General features: G+C 34.2%; 1 protein-coding gene and 1 long non-coding RNA gene across 3 annotated transcripts; one reads left to right on the top strand and one right to left on the bottom strand.

Annotated features, from left to right (window-relative positions):
- Positions 1 to 400: 400 nt before the first annotated feature.
- On the bottom strand, positions 401 to 5,431 carry LOC128675884 (pancreatic lipase-related protein 2-like). The gene is made up of 6 exons (XM_053755626.1): positions 5,314 to 5,431; positions 4,367 to 4,529; positions 3,699 to 3,847; positions 2,148 to 2,393; positions 1,341 to 1,677; positions 401 to 527 (listed from the first exon to the last, which is right to left on the bottom strand). Exons 1-6 carry the CDS (start codon positions 5,345 to 5,347, stop codon positions 473 to 475), a joined length of 984 nt encoding a protein of 327 aa, XP_053611601.1. The 5' UTR covers positions 5,348 to 5,431; the 3' UTR covers positions 401 to 472.
- Positions 5,432 to 7,502: 2,071 nt separating this feature from the next.
- Positions 7,503 to 24,754, top strand: LOC128675885 (uncharacterized). Of its 2 annotated transcripts, XR_010370085.1 has the most exons (5): positions 7,503 to 7,666; positions 19,652 to 19,759; positions 22,863 to 22,995; positions 23,689 to 23,761; positions 24,492 to 24,754. It is a non-coding gene; the product is annotated as an uncharacterized LOC128675885 (long non-coding RNA). The 2 variants fall into 2 exon arrangements; XR_008405336.1 differs by lacking the exons at positions 7,503 to 7,666; positions 19,652 to 19,759 and adding an exon at positions 20,632 to 21,061.
- Positions 24,755 to 26,992: the final 2,238 nt, after the last annotated feature.

Genomic DNA, 26,992 nt, shown 5'->3' with positions numbered 1-26,992 from the left:
GGTATGTTACCCATAGTGCTTTATTGCAAAAGGAGCGCAATGTAAATATCTGTCTAATGCTACTTGAATTTCACTAACAAAGATAAGAAATTCTCCAAATCAATGTTACTGTAAACGTACGGGAATTGAAATTGAATTGGGCTGGATATTTGGCAATGTGAGGTGACGATAGGTGGAGTACAACGCTTACAGAGTAGCCTATAAAAGGCAAGCGAAGCATAGGACATCCGAAGGTCAGATGGGTTAAGAAGGACGATAAAAGTCTAGCACGGGAAAGAGGTGAATAGCATAAATTGAGAGATCGTATGTCCAACACTGAGATATAAAAGCTGCCAATGATAACCCGAGTTACTGGTAAATCATAAAGAACAAACAATAAAATGTGTAATAAAAAACGTGGAAGTTTGTAAAAATATATTGAAAACAATAAAGACTGATATTTATGTTAATTAAATTGCCGAGTTGATCATATTTAGATTGTTTTGTATGGGTAATACATGTCAGTATTTAGCCGATAAATTCCAGATCTGAAAAAAAAACCAGAAATATAGAATGTTCATTGCTTTATGCTTTCATATCAATAAACATTTCAACTTATTATTATTTTACTCTCTCTCTATCATTCTCGCTCTCATGATCGACGACTGACTGTAGTTGCTTTGTAAGACTTGTGTGGTGGCCCTATTGAAGAGCGGGAACCACACACTCGAGAGATAACTTTTGATTAATTTGTGGTTATCGATGTTTACGTATTACCTTAATTAATACCACTGTAGGCGCTAGATAAAAACTTATTAGTTTGAGTCTTTATCAATCGTCAACCGTGATGCCTGATAACGACAAACTACCAGCTGATAGTAGACACTAGGTTTTGTTGCACCAGTAAATTTTGACGTTAACTTTAACCTGCGCAGAAAAATACAAATACACCATTTTAACTTAAACGTCGTCAGTGGCGCGTGGAAGTAAACGTCATTAAATCCACTCTCAGGTTCAATTGCACCAAACAATTTAGACGTGCACTTTAACCTGTATATTACAATGCAAAAGGTGAGTACGCCATTTTGTCTTTACCGCGGCGACACACACACAGGTTAAAGTTAACGTCAAAGTAGACGGATGCAACCAACTCTAATGAGAAGCTGGGTAGTTGATTGTTGTTACTAATTAAGTAGGCAGCACAAAATTTGACAATTTCTTTTTTATCCTGAACTTCGTAGCGTCACAGCCATTAATGTAATCACGCGGAGAATGCGAGAGAATGTTTATAGTATTAAGTCCTATAGAAATTACTTCAAGCTGTGTTTTGTGCAATAAAGTCATAATAAATTGCAATTTACCCAGATTTCTTCAAATCATCCGTGCCCATAATAAACTGTTTTCCTTCACAAATATCAAGAGTCATATGCATTTTGCTCTCGCATTCTTTTCCATACAAATGTCCGTAAAGTATCGTGGCTGCTAGAAGTTCCCAGGCTCTGTGGTGGTTACACAGCTGTGTGTCACACCCGGGCTGCGAGTACCCCCCATTTGGGTAGAAGTCCACATGCCCCACATCCCAGACGATACCCAGGGATGAAAATCCAGCGTTCGTGTGGATAATTTCGACGTATTTCGCATCTTCTTTGGTAATTCGGTAGGAGTTGAAGTGCCAAAGAGGACCGGCTGGGTCTAAACCTAAATAGGTAAAATTGTTATTAAAATCATGTTTTATGTTAGAAAGGTTCACAAAAGGGTTGAATCTAACGTTTATATTACATTTTTCGCTGTTCTCTTATAATTATGTATACATGTTGCACCACACAATTTCATAAACACAAATATATAATTTTATAATTTGTACGTGTAGTAGGTATGTAAAATGTGACAAAAAATTACGTACTTCTAAATTTAATTTTTTATACTGCATTTATATTTGCCTAACTTTTTTAATGAAAATATATAAATTAATTATGTATAATAATAGTTCAGTGTACTAGCTTATCTTTGAACAGAACACGTGTAAACTCGTAGTTGATTTACTGCGCAGCACATAATAGTTTTTTTTTTTCTTTTAAAGTGACTGGCATGTTTATTTATGCATTTACAAGCCTTTAAAGCTTTTGTAAAATGTGCTTCGAGCCTCAAAAAAAAGAAATATTTCTTACCAGTAATCCTAGCTACTTTACCCCCTACTTCACGCCCGGCTATTCCCACGACATGCGCTCCCAAACTATGTCCAATCAGATGCATTTTGTCATAGGCTATCCCAATTTTTCTATTCAGAAACTCCAGGAAGGTGCCGAGACCCTGGCCGATAAGGGGTACACCTGATGCTGACGTCACGTAATTGGAAAACGATAATCGGCACCAATCGAGTACGATTACGTTTATATCATTCTTAATGAGTAACACTGAAAAACAAAGATAAGCTTTGAACCTCCAGCAAATTATTTGATCATCTGTAATGATAAGTCCAAAAGTTAAACTGTATGCTTTATGAAACGTGTTTCATCGTCATCGTCGTATCATGGCTAAGGGTCGTGACCACCAGTAGCTGTAGCTCTCTTGACTTGGGCCTTCCAGGCAATACAATCTTGAGCCTGTTTTAAGGCCTGGGGGCCTACCATCAACTATTATAAAATGATTCAATTGTAGGGCAGTTCAGTTTAGGAACCTAAAATGAATCGCGTTATTTGGTACCACCAACTAATCTTAACAAAGTCGCATTTGAATCGTAAGGAGAGAATGAAATCAATTAATAAAATAAAAATTGTCTCTGAATCGTAAACCCCAGTGACAGTAGCCAAATGTAAGAAAGAGATAAGGCTATACGATGTCGATATATTTTATCTCGTTTCAAGAGTTGCGTTCCGATATCAAATTTTTACCATTTTGGGCAAACAATACGCACTTTTTTGTTACTTAAAATTAACATATATATTATTATCTTGCTATTATATGACTATAATACATACAAAACACAATGAAATAAAATATTTAAATTAAAATAAATATGCAATATTACGCAGACAAAAAAATTGTTGGTCAAACATCTAAACACAAAGTTCGGAACATAAAAACCGTACCACGAAAGAGTTTCCGTGGCAAAATTAGGAACTATCAATAACAGATAGTACATCGTTGTTTTCAGCGACAGTAGCGCCACGTCTGTGAGACTTCTATCGTGGAATCCTATCTGAAATAGTAACTATTTTTGAATCGCCAATTTTGACATCTAAGCGATCCAGTTTACGTTCTCAATGCACATCATGGTACGGAATTGTATGCAAAATGAGTGAATAAAATCGAAACGGCGTATTGTTTTGGTGACTACATATAATGGATCGTTATGTCAACTTGATGGTACGAATTAGCGATGCAGATCAGATTAGGTCCTGAACTGAATCGCATTAAGAGATGATGGTAAGCCCCCTGATATACTTTGCTGCGTGCGTCCTTATCATGTCCGTTCATTTAGTTGGTGCGATGATTCCTTAACTTCGATGTCCAGGAACATGACCCAGCTGGTCAAGTCACCCAACTTCTCAAGACCGTTACGTTTAAGATACGCTACGCGAAACGTATTTGTATAATAATTTTATTGATATTTTTTTAAATACGCAATCAACAAAAGAGCCAAAAGATAGCTCAAGCCAATGAGGTCGTCTCAAAAGGATAAGACTGGGTAAAAAGAAAGTATTATTTTATGTAATTACCATCTCGTAGTACCGGGTTGAGGTTTGCGTTTTGATTGCCGGTCCAACCGTGAGCAATTACTACAGTTGGAACGTTCGGGTTGAAATTGGATACTTCAATTGAAGTGACGTTATTATAATACAAATCCTGAGGAAGAACCGGATTTTTCCTGGAAAATAATATGGATTTGTGGCGAAACTAACTTTTAAAGCATCACCCTTTTTTACTTACTAAAGTTTGAATGACAAAGAATGCTTTATGGCATCCACATCCATACAAATCGAACTATTTTTGTTGTGCAATATAGTTTAAATTTCTGTTGCGTCCCTGGCACGGCGCTAGCGTGTGGGCCATATACCTTAAAATGGACAAATTCCACTCAGTGATTTCCACAAACGCTTTGCTGTGTGAATAATGAAATTGTATTGCTTCTAACTTTGCTGCTTGCTATTTTTAGCAGAGCAGAGCGTGTGGTTGGTCGAGTTTCATTCTTAACACACATCTTTGTACTCTTACTTCTGCAGCAATAATGAAAAATTCAAAACTTTTAATTAGGTACCTCAAACCGAATTTATCATAAACTATACTAACCTTTTACGGCGGATATTGTGAGAATAAAAAAATCTCCAGAAATACCACTGAATATAAATAATATATTCGTATGCCTACCGTATAATATATTACCTACCTTGTGTACAAAAAATATAAATTATCGGCGGCACTTTGTTTAATCTCTTCTATTAGTTCAGAATCTACTTTGTTCTCTGTATTATTTGCGTCCCTTTTCCAATGGTCATCTAGTACAGGAATTTTTAAATTCCAATCGAAAAGTTCATGCACCCCAGCTGACACTAAAAATGGATTAAAAAATGTACAGTTAATACAGAAATATCCGTACCGGTAGCTCAGTAGGACTATGGGGAGGAGAAATTAACATACCAATTTATTGAAAATCCAAAAGCCTAAAGGTGTTTTCATTTATAAGTTAATTTTAAGATAGATAGTTTATTTTTTTGTTTAAATTAATATAATTTTATGGTAAATGGAAAATTATTATATTTTGTTCTTATGTCGATCTTTATGGTTTATATAAATATATAATCTCAAATTTAAATGACTTGAATATAATCTGACACCAGTGTTAGAAAAACAAACTTGATAAGAAAACAAGATCTCATAGTTAATTATGGACACCTTTGAACCGGATACAATATCGGATGGCATATTGGACTGTTTTGTTTAATTGATAATTTATAATCATTAATTATTTGTTTTTGCCCGCGGCTTCACCTGCGCTCAATTAATGCGCCGCCCATAACTTATTATTGTCAATATCTTGGATTCTAAATATCTCTAATATACCTGATTTTAAGTTAGATCATCCGTTATACAAGTGAGAAAACCGTATATAATTTAATCCAGTATGTTTTGCGTAATGCGCGAACAAACGTACAAACAGACAAACGAAAATTTAAAAAAGTTTTGGCTTCATTAGGTCCTTAAAACTTCCCTATAATTATTTTTCATTAATATCTCCTATATACAGACATAACTGTTAGTAAACAGTTTTATTATATGTAGATAAAGATTATTATTCACTAAAGACATTTTTTGATAAAAGTAAATGTAACTTACCATATCCCAATAAGAAAACGAACAAAAAATACATATTGAATTCTATTATTCTAAAACAAATTATATCAATCTACTAATCGAATATAGTTAAAGTAACTTAAGCTACAACTAGTGCCCTTGAAATATAAAATTCAAATGGTAAAATAAAAATAACAAAGGTTCGCAATTAACCAATTTTTTCTTTATTTGTTAAATTTGAATGTTAAAAACATGAAAAACCTGTCGTAAATAAGATACCCTTATCTTACTTAATTTACTACCTTAATTGATAGGGGAATATACATGGAACGTTTAATGTATAAGATAGTAAACAAGACTTATTAGTTGTGATAGCACATGATTAGTATCGACATTTGGTTGTTTCTGCCTAAAATTAAAACTAGTACCTGCTCGCAATTGTAACTATTTTTATTTCGAAAGTCGTAGTTGATATGTTAAACATATATGACTACAACTGGCACTTGACTTTAAATGACAAATAATCTTTTTTGTCTCTGCTCTATATTCCAAATTGAAATAAAAAAAGTTACTCATATATTTTTATAACCTCGATTTATATGTGCGAGTATAAATTTAATTGTCATATAAATTATGCACTTCTAGTAATATTATAATAAAGAATTAACATAAATTATTAAATAAAGATTAATTATAAAAAATACTAGTAGTATATCGGCTTCAGATATTTAATAAAATACCTATGTTACCCAGAATATCGAATGGTAAGATACTTTTCTAGAAATACGCTGAAGGTTCAAAGGTAAAATTTCCAAGCACTCGTAATGAATTATATAAAAAACCTGTCAGTAAATTTCTAAAAAAGGCCAATTACGAATATAAAGGAATTGCTTGACATTACACCGGTAAACAGGAAAGAGACGAACAAAACCTACATAAAGAGGGATAAAGGTAGACGGCTAATTACACACAAGAGCTGCTTCTAAAGAATACGGCAGCTGATAGATAATAATAGAGTTCCTAAAGACGGTTGTCGTCAGGCATTTGTTTTGTATATATATCATAACGCAATCATCAAATGTAAAACACGGAGATGATATATACCCAAGAATAAATGATCCGTCTGTCCTAAAAAATGTGTCCACAATTCTAGACAAGCCTTTATAGAAGTAGTATATAGACTCCAGTTTTACCATTATTAATACACTCATGGTATTGATCGTATGATAAATTAAATTAAATTACATAAATATAGACAGACAATTTATTTAAACTTTTCAAATAACAAATTAATCAAGAATTTTCTTATCAGTCCTCAAGTTCTCAACTCTAAAAAATATAAAATGAAATGACTGCCTTTTATACCAATGCTTCAATATGTTGAAATTCAGATTCTTTTCAAAATCAAATCTGACTGCGACGGATAGCATACGGTTGAACTTTTGCCAATATTTTATTTAAATCATCTAAACTTTTATTTCCTTGAGATATGATCAAAATTTTATTTTAATGTTAGGTTAGGTCCCTAATCTTTTTTTGATATTTGTAAGAATTTTAAGTTTGAGTCGTTAGTTTCTATACCTGTATAAATGTTTGGTGTGATATAAGTCAGGTCTCCCCATTATTCCACGTGTCTCTATCCAAAGCAATATTGAACCAATCTATGTGGGAAGCGTCAAGATTCTTACCAATAAGATAAAATAGATTAAGAAAATTGCAAGGCTCCAATTAACAATATTGTAGTAATTTTTGGAAATAAACTGTAACCCCACAGTTATCCTTCCCACGCATAAAATATGGCGTTTTTATTATAGCAACGAAACTTTCTGCTTTTTGCTGTTGTGCGGTTTTGATTAAAAACAAAACTATAATATTTTCTCTTTATTGATTGGTCTGTGTTTTGAAATAATACACATCACTTAGAATAATTTTTATTATCATATAAGAGTTATGAGTTCACATTTTACTTAATTTGGTGAGCTATGTAAAATCACGAACTTAAAAAACTTGGAAAAAAGTGTTACTATTTCAACTTTTCAATCACAACAATGTTTTCAACAATCTCATTGAGTATTTCAGATTTTTATTATACCTACGTCACGTACTTAATGATAGCGTAAGCTTTAGTGAATTATAAATTAATATCGATGTCCGCATATTATCATCCAATAATCCTTTAATTAGGCTGGACGGGGTCGATATCGGCGTGATTAACACTGATTTGGGTTATTCACTGTAGGACCACACGGCGAATATGTTCATGCGTGTGGTCAAATGGGTAAATTAGAATCTTTTTTTTTCAATACCCAATGAAACCACATTATGTGATGTTTCTGTTGCTAATAAGTCACTGTAGGACCACACGGTAGATCTGTTCATACATGAGGTCAAATTGGTAAGTTCGAAACATTTTTTTTTTCAATTCCGAACGAAACCACGCTGTTTAAAGAAGGTTTTGTTTCTGTTGCTATTACGTTTGTTTACCTGAAGGAAAACATTCGGGTGAATCCGAAGCAAGTGGCATCGTGAGGATACCTGCACATCGGTAGACACTATGGTGTACGCACTAAATACATCCTGCCCTATTCCTTGGGAGACCGTGACTCGGGACTTCGGGGACGGACGTATCGAGCGCATAAAACAATATCACTTGTTTTTTTTTTCAAATCCTTTACATGTACCTTGTATCGAGTCTTTGTATTTGTACTGTTTATAGTTCACTAGCGTATATGTCTACTTGTCACTAAAATGGTGGTAGGTAGTCGTAAACGTTATGTCAGATATCTTCAGGCGACTTGAATAAAATTTGACGCCAGTATTAGTACATGTCTCTTCATAGTCGTATTCCTCATGGCTGAGGCTCGTGGTTATTACGTGGAATGAAACACACACAACAACTTTCTTGCCATTATTAGGAGTGGTTTGCCATTGCCTTCTCTTCCATTTCACACACAAGTTAATAAGAATCAACCAGTGTGCAGGATTCCTCACGATGTTTTTTTTTCACCGGAAGCAAGTGGTGGACGATGAAAACTACTATACATGAGTCAGATTGGTATACAAACTCATGTGGCACGAGTAGGATTCGAACCTGGAACCTTTCGATCCACAGGCGGTCTTAACCATTGCACCACCACCGCTTTAGTACATGTACTCGATTTCATGAAGTGCTATAATATAGAATAAAAGAGGTCATTTTTGTAATCTTCGTCGAGTCGTCGTCGAGTCCTGCCCCCAACTTAACACGAGAAGAAGTCGAGGGCGGTGATACTTTACCGGAGAGGTGGTTGAGTGAACGCTTTTGCTCTTTGTATGTTCTAATAGCCTGGTACATTGGCTCGCTCAATCCAGCAATTTGTGTTTACTTTTTCTATATTTTATTTAATAGAATGCTTTGCCACGGCTGTAATTCTACGCTAAGGGACAATAATTATTTGAAATGTAATGGCTGCAAATCCGAATATTGCTTCGCTTGCCTTAATTTAACTTATGATGCAAGCCAGTTACTTACCCCAGAACAAATAAATTCATTGAGTTGCCCCTACTGTCGGAATGTAACGCGGCGTATGAACAGTGACGATACGCCTTGCCGCCCGAGATGCCAAAAAGGACAGGCGCAATTGATAAATGAATCAATGAATGTTTCTTTTGCCGACTTGAGTCATGACATTAGTGCCGACACTAGTGTTGGTATCTCCACGGATGCTGCCCTTGCAAAGAGCCCCGTTACGATGGAAAGTATTAGCAAACTTTTCGACTTAAAGATGGCGCCGGACTCCACAATTATGAAGAATTTGAGATCTGCTCTTAATAAAGACATCGAAAAAATGGTGGCTGTGCATGTCAACCGAGCAATTGAAAATTTGAAGACTGATTTCTCTTCTACCACTGACTATTTGGCTGCTGAGCAGGCTGATTTGAGATCTGAGATTAGAGAAAAGGACAATCTAGTTAAACAGTTACAATCTGACTTATCAAAATGTCAAAACTCACTTGTTAAATTTCAGACACGAATTCAAACTATTGAGAAAATCTCACGCGACATGAATCTTGAGATACACGAGGTGCCTGAGAGCAAAAACGAAAACTTACCTGGCATATTCAAAAAACTTTGCGAGTGTTTGCAGGTTGATATTCCTGAAATCGATGTAAAAGCATGTCGCCGAGTTTCAAAAATGAATACTTCATCTGGGCGACCACGCAATATTCTTGTCACCCTTTCATCTCAGAGACAACGTGACTTGGTCTTGTCGTCAGTCACTCGTTTCAATAAAGCTCATCCTAGAGATAAACTCGCCTCTACTCACATTGGCTTTGCGGGAGAAACCCGCAGGATTTATGTGGCTGAACACCTTTCTCCAGAAACAAAAGAAGTGCATAGTGTAGCGAGGAAATTTTGCAGAGACAATAACTTTAAGTTTGTGTGGGTTCGTTTCGGCCAAGTGTATATACGTAAAGATGAACAAAGTCCAGCTCAGCACATCAAAACCATTGACTGTCTCAACAAACTATTGTAAAAATTATTAGGTACTTTTTCTTTCTATGTAAGTAAATATTATTTTTATAAACTAGTTCCTAAAAACTTTCATTATGATAAGTATGTATTATCAAAATATTAATGGAATGCGAACTAAGTTAAAACAATTTTATGAAAATCTACTGAATTCTAACTATGACGTCATATGCCTGACGGAAACTAACTTAAATAAAAATATTTTTGATGGAGAGTTTGTTGACTCTCGCTATAACATCTTTAGAAGAGATCGCGATGATAATAATTCTTTAAAAGAGGACGGCGGTGGCGTCCTCATTGCAGTAAAAAAATCATTCCAGGTGCTCCGACAGGCATATTGGGACAGTAATCTAGAAGATCTTTGGATAACAATCATACCAAATAATTGTAATGCCTCTAAAATCAATATATGTGTTTGTTACCTTCCTCCTGAATTAAATTGTTCTAAGAGGGATGAATTTTACTCGAATTGTCAAAAGATATTGCTGAATCACTGCATAGATGACAGAAACTTAATCATTGGAGATTTTAATACACCTGAATATTCTATTGCTCTTGACACTGACGGGCCATCATGCGCCTCACAAAGTAAAAAATTACTACTCTTACAGGAATTTATCTCAATTTGCAACCTTTATCAAAGTAACAACATTCCTAATGACAATGGCCGGTATCTTGACCTAGTACTATCATCAGTCAATTCATTGACAGTTACCGAAGCTGATACGCTAAGTTTAAAGGATAGGCATCATCCTGCTTTGGAATTTGAATTTCCCTCCCTATGTAATACTCCAAAAAATTTAAAACATAATAACAATAAACGCTTGAACTTCGCAAGGTGTGATTATGACAGCGTAAAGCATGAGTTGGAGTTATTGGACTGGCATAATCTTTTATTGAGCTCTGACGTAGATGAATGTGTAAATATTTTTTATGAAAAACTTTTTGAAATTATTAATAAATATACACCATTAACAACTATGAAGTCCAATAATTATCCAGTTTGGTATAGTAAGTCCTTAATAAAATGTATCGAAGAAAAGAATAAATTCCATAAACTTTTTAAGAAATTTAATAACCCCCGAGATTATGATGTGTTTACGTTATTACGCGCTAGAGCCAAAAAAATGATAGATTATTGTTATAAAAATTATGTGGCCTCAATTGAAGAAACAATGACTGAAAATATAAAATCGTTTTGGTCTTTTGTAAATAATAGAAAGGGCAAAGTCTCAATTCCTAATGTCATGCGGTTTGGCAACTCTTTTTCTTCGACCGGTCAGGGAGTATGTGAGCTTTTTTCAAACTATTTTGCCTCGGTGTTTGAATCGGATCAGCAATGTAACTCCTCTGCTACGAGCAACAACAATCTCAAGACACCTGAGTGTAGACCTATTGACTATATGTCTCATATTTATATATCGCACCTTTAGAATTACAGGGACCTAACTCAAAATTTTGGGCTTTCGACTTTTACTCATAGAATGACATAAAACAACCATGTCTATCGACCTATAATAAAACATAGGCTTATTTTTGCGTGCGAAGAGCTACGCATATATTTCGGTCTCTTTCACACCACCGTTTCGCCCAATGTTCGTTCGGTTTGAGAGTGACGTAAGCAGTGGTGCGCCGCGAGAGCTCCGAGCAGGTCGCTGCTAGTTTATTCCTGTAAAGACCTAATCTGGATTGCGTCGGCGCAGTGCTAAACATTAGGTAAGTTGGAAAAACTTTTTTTATTAAAATAACGACCTATTGCTTGTTGAGTCTATTTTATAGCAAAAATTTTCATATTAACTTTGACGTATTTGTCTTTAAGTCACTCTAATACTGAACATATTATACAAAAAGAAGACCCAATAGCGATTTGGTCTGTATTGTGTTATAAAGAATTATTTATATTATAATGTATTTAGAGATACGTCTCTCTTGTAATAAATATATCGCAATTCCCGTGACTGTTTTAGCAATGGGTCTGTTATAACATAAATATGGTATGTTGTTTGGCGAATTCAAGTCGCCGGCTCGTATCATTGAACATGCAATATATTGATTGTTTTTTTATGATTTAGGTTTCAAAATACAAAATGAAGAAGAGGGCAGATTTAATATTAGAAAAAATTGGTGTACATCTGGTAAGATTAAATGAAATGACTTTTAATACATAACTATTACGTAAAGATAATAAGTAATTTTAGTTCAATATTATGTATTATTCGCTATGATAATATTTTGAGTGTAGGTATACCTTTTATATGAAAATATTGCGATGTTATTAAATTATATGTAAGCATTTTTATGAATCTTAAAATATTTTCAGGATAATGTCAATAAAGAAAATGTTGTACCATCTAATCGTTATGAAATGGCTGAGACGGGTACTATAAACTTAATGGACCAAAATATTTCTGAGGTAAGTAGATCAGGTGAAGTAACCAAAATATTCCTGAAGTAAGAAGATAAATAATAGTGATTAAGTAATCATCACTATTATTCATCTTCTTAGAATTGGTTACATCAGTCAACTTTGATGTTGTGTACCTTAAACCTGCACAGAAAAACACAAAGCCAACGACGGCAGTGCGCAGGTTAAGGTCATCGTCAAATTTGTCTGGTGCAACTCACCCTTAATTTAAGTCGTATTTGTTATAACATTTAAAAGTCGTAAATGCCTGGACCAGTCGTGGATTTTGGTTTGTTTCCTTAGAATAGCATTTTGATTTAATTTTTGTGTTTCAGAGTACGCCTGAAAATGAAAAAATCATGTCATCTAGTCCTTCGGTAATAGAAAATTCTCCTGATAGATCCATTCTATATAATGATCCAAAGCCGTTCCTTCAGCATAGCGGAAAAAAAGTCCTGAATAAATGTGGAATAGAACTAGAGCCTGAACTAACTTCCAAGAAGATTATTACGACAGGTGAATTAGAAAAAGAACAATCCAAGAGAACACGCGTTTCATCGTCAAGCTCCAGTAGTTCATCTTGTTCGAGTACCTCATCATCAAGTTCTTCAGACAAAAGTAATAAGTCAAATCCCGTCATTAATGGACCTTCCACTTCGTCTGCCGGGAAAGTCACATGGAGAGCTAAAAAGAATTATCGTGTATCTCCTATAAACTCGAATGAAAGCGACGTGGATCTAAGTGACTCAGACCCAACATTTACTGTGCATAGATCTCGCTCAAGCATTAATTCTTCACCTTCATCCTTTGAAGAAAGTAATGATATTAATTGTGATCCAGAAACAAATAGAAAATCAAGAAAACGTCAGCGAAATCCATCAAAATGGAAGCAAAATGTAGCTAAAACATTGAGGAATTCTGGTAAAGCTTATGTTTCATGTACTACTAAAAAGGAAATACCTGCCCGATCTGTTAAAGGTTCTTGTAAATGTAGACTAAAGTGTCCTGAAAACATAAACGATACCGATAGGACTACATTGTTTCAATCATATTGGTCAATAGGAAACATTGAGCTTCAGAGATCCTATATAAGATCTTGTATGATGGAAATTAAACCTAGATACAAGTATACCAATGCAGATAAACCAAGATTGCCTAACAACGCATTCTATTTCACAGTAAATAATATAAAGATTCGTGTCTGCAAAACGTTCTTTATAAATACATTAGATATTTGTGATCGTCAAATCAGAACTGTAAAAAAGAAAACAGATCCACAAGGTTTCATTAGTAAAGACATTAGAGGAAAGCACGCGTCAAGAAAACCCACAGATCCTACACTCATCGAAAGCATAAGACAACATATTGATTCAATCCCAAGAATAGAATCGCATTATTTAAGAGCAAATACTAGCAGGGAGTACATCAGCGGTGATAAAACAATAATGGACATTTGGAGGGATTTTGATAATATGCGAAAAATTCAAGGAAAATCTTCTTGTGAGTATTGGCTATATTATGATATTTTTAACAAAGAATTTAATATTAGTTTCTTTCAACCAAAAAAAGACAGATGTGACTTGTGCTTAGATTTTGAACTGGCTACACCGAACCGTAATATAGAAATTAAAAAGAAATACGAAGATCACCTTGCAGAAAAGAACTTATGCCGACAAGAAAAACGTGTGGACCGTCAGAATATAAATGAGGTAAATATTTGCGCGGTGTACGATTTACAAGCAGTTATGCAGTGTCCTACTGGAGAAATTTCGTCCTTCTATTATAAATCCAAACTTAATTGTCTTAATTTCACCATTGTAGAACTGCTTAAAAAAACAGAGACAGTTAAAAAGCGAAACAAAAATGGAGAAGAAACAGTCAATGAGATAGGGGCGTATGGAAATGTGTTCAGTTATTTCTGGGATGAGGTTCAAGGAAAAAGAGGCGCTAATGAGATTGGGTCATGTGTTTTAGATTACCTACGAAGATTAAATGAGCAAAACCCATACAAAAAACTGAACATTACATTTTACTCGGACAATACCTATTCTCAAAATAAAAATAAGTATATCACAAGTTTATACTGTTACGCTGTAACTAATCTAGCTAGTATCCATACTATCACTCACAAATTTTTAATAAAAGGGCACACTCAAAATGAAGGAGATAACGTCCACAGCCTTATAGAAAAGGAAATAAAAAGAAATAAAAAATCTGGACCTATATACGCACCGTATCAATATGTTACGTTAATTAAAAACGCCCGTAAAAATGGTAAACCATTCACTGTAATTGAGCTGACACACGATTTTTTTTTCGACTTGAAAGCTTTACAAGAAAGTTGGGGATACAATTATAATGAAGATGAACATAAAAACAATGTTCCACTGAACGACGTGAAGGTTCTGAAATTTTGTGAGATGGAACCATTTGCATTCTATTATAAAACTTCATACAGTCAAAAGGAATTTACAATGGTCAATGTGAGAAATAAACGAAAAAAAATGCCAAACGCAGGAGAAATAACGCTTACCAAAGCATTCCCACAAAGACTACAGTTAGGTGAACATAAAAGAAAAGACTTACGCGATCTCATTAATAAAAATTTAATTCCTAGTTATTATGCAAATTTTTACAGTACTATTCTTTAAGTACAAAAGTTTCAGTTACTTATTAACCAAAGTTTAACTTTGTTATTTCTTATATTATTACGTAATTTTTATATAGTTTTAAGTCATAATGTGATTTTATGAAGGTTCCTACAAACCAAAGGACTGAATAGAAGTAAACATACTTTTTTTAATACCTACTTTAAGTAAACACACTGTTTAGATTTTATGTTGTAGAAGGTTTTTTTCTAATAAATATTTATATTTCAAGATTGTTTCGAACATTATTTTATAGTAAATATAATTTCTTATTATTTAAATATGGTAGGGTATACAACCTATTACATAATAATACCATTTAAATAATGATAATCTCATAAATATACAGACTTAGTTATAAATAAAGCGAGGTTACGCTTTGATATTTAGAATAAGAAAGACCTAAACAAGAAAAGGTCTTTTAAAAAATATATGAATTTAATCAAACAAAGACCTAAATTGCTACCGTATTTAAAAAAAAAATATATAAATTTAACAATAAATATTATTTATATATTTTACTAAAAAATATGTAGATAAATAAGCGTACTATGAAATCCAATCGTCAAAGAGCAATTATTTTAGGCCGTATCCAATTGTCATCAGTTTACTTAAAAATATTAGCACATGTGAAATCTTTATTCGCTATTTTCCTAAAAGTTTTGTTTTTCCATTTGGTCTCTTTAATTCTAAATGTGCGATATCTGACAAAGACATAATGGCGAAAATCAAGCTTCTTGACTCAAGTAGAGGAGCTGGTCCGGACCAAATACCCCCTTCATTCGTTAAAAGTTGTGGTATAGAGCTATGCACACCTTTAAGCATCATATTTAATAAATCCTTAACAAATGGAATTTTTCCCAAACGTTGGAAAGTAGCTCATATTGTTCCAATTTTCAAAAACGGAGACAAGTCGCGGTGCGAAAATTACAGACCCATAAGTATTTTGTCATGTTTCGCAAAACTTTTCGAATCCCTAGTATACACTCAATTATACAGCCATTTCAAGCCTCTGATATCAGAAAAACAACATGGATTCATTAAAGGTAGATCAACCATTACTAATCTTCTGGTATATAAAAACTATTTGTGCAAAAGTTTTGCCGCAGGGGGTCAGGTTGACTCTATTTACACTGACTTCTCGAAGGCCTTTGACAAAGTGAATCATAGACTACTTTGTAACAAGCTTTCCTCCTATGGTATTCATGGTAGTCTCCTTCGCTGGTTGGCCTCCTATTTGAATAAAAGAAGTCAGTTGGTGGCTTTGAGAGGTTACACCTCATCTCCCGCTGACATAACATCAGGTGTGCCTCAGGGGTCTCATCTGGGACCGCTATTATTTGTTGTATTCATTAACGACCTCATAAAGGATATATCATGTGAATGTCTTTTATACGCTGACGACTTGAAAATATTTAAAACAATAAACTCTTTAGATGACTGTAATCTTTTACAGAAAGACCTAACGGCTGTTTCTAATTGGTGCAGAATTAATCAAATGTACCTTAATATTGACAAGTGTTTCGTCATTACGTTCACTAACAAGCGTCATGGGATCGTTAATGATTACAACATTGACGGCCAGTCCCTAAAGAGGACACATGTTGTTAAAGATCTCGGGATTCTTTTTGACAACAAACTAACATTTCGCGAACATTACCACCACATAGTGCAAAAAGCAAATCAACTTCTTGGGTTTATTTTTAGATCTACCAAAGACTTCAAATGCACTCGTTCTTTTCTTTATCTTTTTTATACGCTGGTCAGAAGTGTTTTAGAATACGGTAGCCCAATATGGTCTCCGCACTATAAGGTTCATATTGATAATATAGAGAGAGTGCAGCGTAAGTGTCTGCGGATTTTATGCTACCGCCAACAGTCAAAGCGAAACACCCCTGATTACGAAGCTCGTCTCATTAAATTTAATGTACAGAAATTAGATACACGTCGAAAATATTTTGATTTCGTTTATTTTTATAAAATAATTCACTCCTTATTAGACGTCCCTAACTTGCTGGCTGAATTATCATTTAATACGAGATTTAGTGCTCGTAGAGCAAATCAAATAGGACTTTTTGTTCTACAAGTGTATCGCAATAATACCTCATTTTACAATCCCCTGGTTAGGATGGCTCGTCAATGTAATGAAATCGCCAAAGGCAACCAGACCTTTGACGTTTTTCTACCTAAATTGGCTTTGTATAGTAATACAATCAAAAATATTTTATACCACAAGACGACAGTCTAATCCCTGTCGCTTGGACCACCATTGGTCTCCTCCTATTATTGTTTAGTATACTCATTCTTTTATTTTTATTTATATTATTTTAGACATAGTTTAAGTTAACTCTTCTTTTAGCTTTTATAAAAACACATTTTTTGGAATACAACCTAGATTATAAGTTTTGTTTTATATAATCTTGTTTAGATACAGTTGTAATCTGTTTTGTGTAATAATAAATAAAAAAAAATAAAAAAAAAATCTTAATTTTCTATTTGATGGCCATTATTTTGTTTTACATTAAAATCATTTTGTAGTTAATATATCTAATACAAGCTGCGCCCCGAGGCTTCGCTCCAGTGGGATTACCCTATGTGTTATTCCAGGTTATAATCTATCCGTGTACCAAATTTCGTGACAATCGGTCCCGTAGATTTTGCGTGAAAGAGTAACAAGCTTACATACATACATAGATACACACATCCTCACAAACTTTCACATTTATAATATTAAGTAGTAAGAAGATTTTTTCATCAGTTTAACCATTTAACGCACGCATGGCTTTTTGTGTTAAAATAATGAATAACCCACCGCTTTTACTACAATCACTCTGTAAGTATACCTAATTGGATTTGTAAACTTTATAATTGAAAACATACTTATAATGTGTTATTATATTATGTAAAGATAAGAAACAATTTATTTATTCATGCAACAGGATGCAATTGACCCCTGGCCTATAGAGATGTCATGAAGACATGGGGGGCCCCAATAGTCGTCAAAACATCAAATTATCTTAAATACACGTTAAATGTGGAGCTCAATGGCGCAATAGTATTGGATAGGTGACCAAAATTGTGCCGATGATGTATCTTGAGCTCCTCCATGCTTTGGAAGACACGTTAAGCCGTTGGTTCCTTGCAGTCGTTAGTACCCGCCAACTAGCAATGGGCCTGCGAGGCGGATCATGGGCCATTACTTCTTGTCCATCCACAGGGAAGGCCTGTGCCCCAACAGTGGGTACGTTTAAATGACTGTTGATGATGATGATGATCAGCAAAAGTGAATAAGCAAGTAATTCAAACTGCTAAGTATAGTAAAATTCTCAATTATTTCTAGAATAAATAAAACACATGAAAGTGAAGTTGTATAATGTTAATTATATATCACATCATTAAGTGGGCGCGCCCTGCTCACTAGCGCCACCATCGTCATATAATTATTAATTAATCAATACTTAATAATACTATATAATTAATACTAAAACAAAGTACTGCAGGAGATTAAGATACAGTAGATGAAGGATTTAATTAGATAGTACCTACCTATTTCCATTATAATTATATTTTTCAATTAAACAAAATGTAACCACAATTTACGATAAGGGTTTTTGAGGTTTTTATTTTTAGTATATTTTAGCAACTGTGTCCGATATAAAACTATAATACCTTCTAATTGTCTAGTGTGGCATCATTTACTTTTGTTATTCTTTAATTTTCGGTTTAAATATAAGTAATTAATAAAAATTGGATAGTAGATGATAGAGTGTTGGTTGGCCTAATCCTAATAGAAACATAAAACAATAACCTATTATCTTGAGTGATCTGAGTGGTGCATTTTTAGGCAAATTAATTTGATGATTTCAACCGATCTATCGATTTATTTTAAAATATTAATTAGAATTTTTACAAGCTCTTATTTAACTTGCATTACAATGTATTATTTTTATAAGCATGACCTGATGGTGCGCCTAGTAACGGCTCGAGTGGGAACGCATGATTTTTTGTCACACATTTGCACACAGATGCAATAAGACCTCTCTGATAAAAATAAAAGCTTGTGTCAAAAATGATATTATTGTAAAAAAAATCTGTAATCGTTTCCATTTCGTGTGCATCGTTTTCTGACATACCCATAGCTCGCGAGTAGTTCCATAGAGGCTGTGTCGGGGTAGGGAGTACTCACTATTGCTACCTTTCTTAATCTTAGATTATACGTTAATTGTTGGCTTATTGACACAATAAAGAAATTATTAATTTTATAGCATACTTATAATAACTTAATATAACCTTAAAATGTTCTGTCGTGACTAATGTTGAGTCTAGTCGATACTGAATTAAAATACATTTATTATTAGTTCTCAAGTAGGGAACTTAACTATTATTATTTTAAGGACTAATTTATTATTACACTAGCGGCCCGTCCTGGCTTCGCCCGGATAAAAGCAATAAGTTATACACCTAAACCTTCCTCAGGAACCACACTATCTATTGGTGAAAACCGCATGAAAATCCGTGCAGTAGTAAACAGACAGACGGCAGAGGACTTTGTTTTATAATATGTAAGGATACATATAGGTATTACTTGCATGGTGACGATGATAAATGACAAGACAAAATATTTAAAATAAACAAATACATAAGATAAGATTAAGTAAATTAATAATATTAGTATTATGGTATATTACATATATAAAACATATACAGATTTTGAACTCTGCTCACTAAAAGTCGACGATAAATGGCTTAGTTGGAAATGTACAAATAAGCGTATATATCATAACGGACAGGGTAATGTAAATTTTCGATTTACAGATCTAGATCCGGCTGGTTTTCTATGGAACTACAGCTCAAACAGTCTAGGTGTAAACGGCGGCATCTACGTCGAAGCTATACAAACCAATGGTGGTATTGCTGATTTCGGTAAATAAATAAATATATTAGGACTAATCACACAAATTGAGCTAACCCCAAAGTAGGTTCAAGACTTGTGTTATGGGATACCAACACAACGATACTATATTTATAGATAAACACCCTAGACCTGGGCCATTCAGAAAATGATCATTTTCCATCATGACCCGACCGGGGATCGAACCCGTGACCTTTCGGTTCAGAGGCAAGCACTTTACCACTGCGCCACCGATATCGTCAAAAAAAAGACGAGGTCGTCAATAAGTCGTTCGGTATAGGATCAGTTATTGCTAACGTCGATTTCTTCCCCAATGAAGGAAATTCCCAACCCAGCTGCTTGACCAGTGTTCGGAAGTCATGTCATTTTTTGGGAAATTACTATCGAAAATCCGGGCAAGTAAAAGCAACGAGCGAAATAAACTCTATTCTATACTAGTGCATCGCCATGAACGCGATTTCCTAGTCTTTTCGAGTAGTTATATTCGAAAAGCCTGGGAGATGTTTTCTTAGGAGAAAGAAGAAGGGCAGGGTACTTTTCGTCCTGATAAAAGGGCTGTTTTCGTAAAATATTTATATTATATATTTTTAATGTTTATTTATATGTTTGTGTAGGCGAATCCGCAGGCAAGAGCTGGCAGCATACGTACAAAAGTGATTTGTTTAATAATTGTTCAGTTTTATATAATTGTAACAGTAACTTTACCTACTAAATTTATGTCATTTTTGTTTCCGCACAGGCATCTAATAACAGCAATCCTTTCTAAAACAACTGATGCAATTTTAAAATTTTTCGTGATTTCATTAATTTACTAGTATCATTTGAGAATTCTGTAAATTGTGTTCCCTAAATAAAAATTTAAAAAAACATCGCAAAAAGCAAATAATCATTATTATAATAGTACCTTTAAGTTAAACATCGTCAGATAATATGACAGCTAAAATAAGTACACGATCGATGCATACTTAAATCTAAGTAAATTTCGAAAAAATGTCGATTGGCCCAAATAGACTTTCCACCATCTACTCTGTGATTCCTCTAGAAACTCGATATCTACAAGTAGATAAAATTAATTATATCTTATCTGTACCGAATTGCGATACCCCGCAGTTTTGATTCGAAATAGGAATATCATCAGCCAGATTTGCGATATCAACCGGAACTCCTGTATGAACATTATAGATAAATATTACGTCGTCTACGAAGAACACGTTGATTGGGGGTTTGATTATCATGAAATTAAATAAAACAAACAACGCGTGTGGTGCAGGCGTTGCAGACGTCCATAGGATGCAGTGACCTCTTCCTATCAGGTGGGCCGCATGCACATTTTCTTGTTGGGTGATATAAAAAAAAAATTAAATTTGAACAACAGCTGGGAGAGAATTTGGCAATTTTCAGTGTCGCAATATTTTTCTTATCTTTCCGTAATTTTGTTATACAACCTATAGATAGACATAGAAAAATAATTTGGATAGATGGATTTTTCTGTTAATATACACTTATCAATACCTTCTCTACCCATCTTGGACCTGTCATTAAACTCTTCAACTTCATTATCATATTTACTCTCTTAATAATTAAAATATTATTTCTATGTCGTACATTTTCTGCATCCATTTCACCAACACTCAACCTCTGATTTCGTATGAGTGAGAAATCGAATGAGACGTTTTTCTCATCTGTGTGTTCCCAGGTCCATTCAGGGCTGTGGCGTCGTAAAGTCAACCATAAAATAAAACCTTAAAAACCTTAATAGTTGTATTTGCACCCGACTGTTTGATAAGACACTGGGCAAATATTGGTCATAAACCCATCCCATCTATGATATATACCGGTATCTGCTTGACGTCAACCTTTCCTGGAAATATTATTGTCGGCCATCAGCCGCCTCCTCGTATGACACCCACGGGAGAATATATCGTGGTCCGATTCAAGGGCGGGATCACACGCAATGAGAAGTCGAGAGAATTAAGGAATAAATCATGGAGCTCTGGAGCTGGAGGTAAAACTGGAACCAACACTAATATGAAAATGGAGAATACGCAAAATATATCATAAGCGACTGGCAAAATCAAAATCAAATCATTTATTCAGAAATTAGGCCTTCACAGGCACTTTTCAAGTCATATTCTAAAAGCCTCCATAAGATACCTCTTCTCGTGTAACGTCACATATATCTTTGGTCCATGCACAGATAAATAAATAAATAATTTTAGCTATGGGTCCGTGGAATTAGTAGGTACTACAGAGTACCTACTAATTCCATGCTTTGTCACCCGTCCAACCATAGAGAGGGCCTGCCAACTAGTGCGCTAAGGAATTCGTCACCAAATGTATATAATGTAGGTAGGTAAAGGTACCTACTATTAGAATCGCACACCTTATCTTAAGACGTGTGTCTTAAGATAAGGTGTGTGATTGCTGACAGTGATTAAATTAATAATGAATTATATGTAAAAATTTAATCTATATTTACTAGATAGTGAGTAAAATAAAGTTAATAATAAGTTAGTTTTTTGTTTGTGTCATTAGGTGCGTATAGACTTTTTTTGTTTAGATTAATATAATTTGTTTCATTTTTTTAGTTTTCTAGGTTATTCACTTAACAACACAAAGCTGTACACGTGTGTGATCAAACGTATTTTATTCAACTTTGATCATACGTGACCACAATGTGATCATAGTGAAAAACTGACATATTTTTAAAATTTTGTAATATAGTCACAGATATAAAGACATTAATATATTATACCTACAATATATATTATATTTGACTAAATGTATAACTAAATGTAGTTAGATTCACAAATGGCTCGTCCCGGCTTCGCTCGAGTAAAACTATAATAACGAATAGTATTCTAGTTACTCTTGAATGTTTCGTCTATCCCAGTGCTGAAATTCATCAAAATTTGTGTCTTCATTTTTTTACTTTAATAATTACAGACACAAATACATTTTTTTTCTCTTTACAAAATTAAATATGTATAGTACAGATTAAGAAACAAACGTCCGTTTGTAAATTTAAAACAAATTACAAAAAAATATCCTAAATGATTTGATCAAGCTGCAAGAAGAACACTTGTAGTAAAAAAACACTCGTCAATTTTTCAGATCCACTAAACTGCTCTCAGAGTCTCAACATCGACGGAGCTGGTACCACCTCCTCTACTTTCGACTATTATCCTCTATACCATCATACTCAGCCTAGTACTGACCGAACCATCCAAGTCCTTCAGATGTTATGGTATGTGTTAGTTCATTAATACTTTCTCATAATATCGGTATGGATATACCAAGCAAAGGTTTGCATTTCACTTCTCACCATCGAATCGATTCGAAGTGAGATGGAGCGAACCAATCCTCATTGCAGTGTGGTTGTCGTTGCGTCACAATGGCGCAATGTATTGGTTTGATACGATGGAGGATAGTGGACTGACCTCGGGCTTCGCGGCTTCACAACCCTAAGATGAGAGTGAATTGAGATAGTGAGATAACGAGAGAGAGTAGTGATAGTGAGTTATTAATGAGAAACAGAAAAATATATTGAAAAATAATTCTTTGTTTCTGCGTAGCTCTGCTCAGACAAATTTACCACAGGAATATATATAACATTTTCCGAGATTTAGGCCCCGATAATTACTTACTGATAAAGTAAGTCTGTATGTAACATATCAAATATGGATAGCATCAAAATTGTGTTTTTAGGAAAAGTAGTAGGTAGATGTAACAAAATAATACATAATACTAATACACGTGTGAATTGTAATGACATGTTTAGCGTAAACATTGACAGTCGTACCTAATCGTCATTTCTTTCTGTAAATATTTCAATTCTGATTTTCGGGTCCTATTGTTTTACGAATTTATATCGTAACCGAACTTTAAATAATTATATTATAAAATATTAATTATTATGAAATATTCCATTAATTTTCAGAATCTCTATTCTACCTATATCGGCTATCAACTGGCTCCAAAATTTAACACCGGCCTGATTCATCCCATATGAGGTAAATACATTATTTCAGTTATAGTGTATGTGTATTGTTTGGTGGGATCAGATCGGAATAAAAATTAAATAAATTATAAGTATTTCAGTTGAATTTTACGTGGCGAGTGTTTCTGTCTATAAAAGTACCACTCCATATCTTCCCGTAGATTGTGTACGCAGTCATTAAGGGCCACACAGCCTGAGAAGCAAGAATAGTGTGGACTCAAGGAGTGTGGACGTCAGGCAGGCGGCCGGTTGTAAAATCACAGCCGACATCATCAAATTTATAGGGTATATTTTATTACTGCTGGCGGACTCCGCAGCATCCGACGTCGCTGCCACGAATGTAACAGAGAGAGAGAGGAAGAAACTTATCAGTTGAATAATTTTAACACATATATTTTGGTACTTTGCAACCAACTTTAAATCTTTAAAGCTGCATTGTTACAGTCAATCATGATCCTACATAAATCTATTTTGTTTAATTCTACTATTAAAGTAGCACTAAATATCAATTCGCCGATTATTTTCCACTTCCGGGGCTTCGCTCCCGTGGGAATTTCGGTATAAAATTACCATATGTGTTATTCCAAGTTATTTTCTACCCGTGTACCAGATTCATAACAATCGGTCCAGTAGATAATGCATAAAGAGGTAACAAATAAACAAACTTACTTTCGCATTTGTAATATTAGTTGGGATTGGGATTAACAAAATTTCCATTAACATAGTTGTATTAAATTTTCCAGCGGAAACTCAATAAGAATGACTTCAACATCATCAGTGGTAAAAAACGTTGTTCGACTGGCGTCATTTCCGAACGACTGCGTCTCCAATATACAATGATTCCGTGCCCCTTATTGTGGCTGGGGAGAATTCCTGTGGTTGATGCCAGCTACACGCTATCGACACTAATGAAAGAAAGTATTTTAGAACACATTGCGTAGTTTGCGTGTTCAATCAACAACCATTAATGTATGTCGATATCGTAAAAATTTGGCGAACTGTTTGCCGATAGTGTATAGTCAGCATAAAAGTGGGTCAACTTGCACACTAACGCCACCATCACATTTTTATCAATTTCATTTAATTATGAGCGAAAATAAAAATAAAAAACATAAAGAGTTTATGCTGCAGTAGCTAATTGATTTTATTACAAACTTTTTTCTATTGGATACAGATACCGCAAATTAATTAAGGAAAAGGTAGCCACTAAAATCTTTGTCGTAAATTTTTACTACATTATGTATAATGGGAAATTGGACCATCTAATAAATTCGCCACTTTGTATAGCATAAACTCCTTTGGCATTTATTTTTTAGTTTTTACTATTTAAAGCACTTAATTGTTAAAAATATGACGGTGACGCTAGTGAGCTTTATATTGTATATTTTACTAGATTAATTCAACCTAGTCAATGACCTAAGGGAGTTCACAGAAGGATACCCTTCCTGTGAACTCGCGTATACTAATCGTTACTGTAAGTACACTATTATTAACAATATTTTTATTTGGAAAACAAACAGTTATATAGAAAAAAAAATTGTAGCTTAACTATTACAAAAAAAAGCCGCACGTAGGGCCACCATAACATTTTATCGATTCCTTATATTTCTTGGCGAAAAAAAACAATATCTTACTTAACTAAATAATTTTAATAGAAAATAGGTACCTATATATAGGCATTAAAACAATATTGATATTACAAGTACATACAAGCATAATGCTAAAAGAAGCGCTGCGGCAAAGCAAAAATGTAGGTGCGAGCGCTAAGTCATAAAAAAAATTAAAATAATATTGTGTACTTAAACGTTTTAAGAAATATCACACGAAGCATTACAAGAAAAACAAATAAAGGACATAAGACAGTTTGCAAATCAGAAGTCGAACAAAAGTAGCCACTCATCTCTCAAAGGGAAATCCACTCTTGTAGTGTCCATTTGAGATATGAGTGGAGTAAAAATGTTTTTAAACGTTTGGATAGAACTGAGTTGTCTTATTGGTGATGGGATTGTATTCCAGCATTTTGTTGCCTGATAGCGGAAACTTCCCCTGAAAGCTACAGTTCTGTGTTGCTGCAACGACAACAGAGGTCGGACAGCCCTAAATCCACTGCTGCGGTGGCGAAACATATTGAGCTTGGAGTACAAATAATTTGGTGTCAAGCTAGCCAAGTGTAGTTGCCTCCACGAGTCCATATTTAGCATGGATGCTTTATTCAGAAAGGGAGAGATGTGACTTGACTTCGAGGTGGAACGTTAAAGCAGTATTGAGCACATGCATTTTGGACACGCTGTATCAAACGCTGATCTTAGTCAACAAACGAGGTCCATATACAAGGTCACCATAGTTAAGCTTCGAAAGTATCAGTGCCTCACAAAGTCGTATTCGAACATTTTCAGTAATTAAGTTTCGGATTTTATATATAAATAAATAAATATATTAGGACAAATCACACAGATTGAGCTAGCCCCAAAGTAAGTTCGAGACTTGTGTCATGGTATACTAACTCAACGATACTATATTTTATAACATATACATATATAGATAAACATTCAAGACCCGGGCCAATCAGAAAAAGATCATTTTCCATCATGACCCGACCGGGGATCGAACCCGGGACCTCTCGGTTCACAGGCAAGCACTTTACCACTGCGCCACCGAGGTCGTCAAACCCTGTAAAAACAATTTCTTACCAAATTGGAGACATGACCTTCAAAGCGTAACTGCGGATCTACCACCAGCCCCAGATCCCTGACTTCGTCGGCTCTCTCTATCGTGCTACCTTCTAACTTAACATTTAGTGGTATACTTTGCAAACGCGTGAGCTGAAATTTGCAACCAAGAGTTATGAATTTAGATTTATTTGGATTAAGAATCAGGGAGTTATTACATGACCACCGAGTAATTTCAGCCAGATCTTCATTCATTTTTTCAATTGCTTCCTCTATATTATTTGGAGTCTCATAGATATATAACTGGAGATCGTCAGCAATTTCATATTTATATATGAAATTTAAAGTGTTTTATGACTTTCGCAATGTCAGCGCTATAAATAACAAATGAAAGCGGCCCAAGAATAGATCCTTGGGGAACATCATGTTTAACCAATTGAGACTGAGATATTAGGGCAATTCTATTATCATTTGAGAGCTTCACTCATTGATAAATAAATATTTTTTGTTATGTTTAACTTTTTTGTAAAATTATCACAATAATATTCCAAATATAATATAAATACTTTAGAAAA

This window comes from Plodia interpunctella, chromosome 15 (genome assembly GCF_027563975.2).
Source record: "Plodia interpunctella isolate USDA-ARS_2022_Savannah chromosome 15, ilPloInte3.2, whole genome shotgun sequence".
Classification (NCBI taxonomy): Eukaryota; Metazoa; Arthropoda; class Insecta; order Lepidoptera; family Pyralidae; genus Plodia; species Plodia interpunctella.
The sequence above is the reverse complement of the archived record's forward strand: the minus strand, read 5'-3'. Positions and strand labels throughout refer to the sequence as shown.

Coding starts and splice junctions, on each gene's coding strand:
- LOC128675884 (XM_053755626.1), bottom strand. CDS start 5,347: ATGTATTTTTTGTTCGTTTTCTTATTGGGATATG. Junction 1,678..2,147: donor TAAAGTAGCTAGGATTACTG/GTAAGAAATATT, acceptor TTACCTATTTAG/GTTTAGACCCAGCCGGTCCT. Junction 528..1,340: donor GATGATTTGAAGAAATCTGG/GTAAATTGCAAT, acceptor TTTTTTTTTCAG/ATCTGGAATTTATCGGCTAA.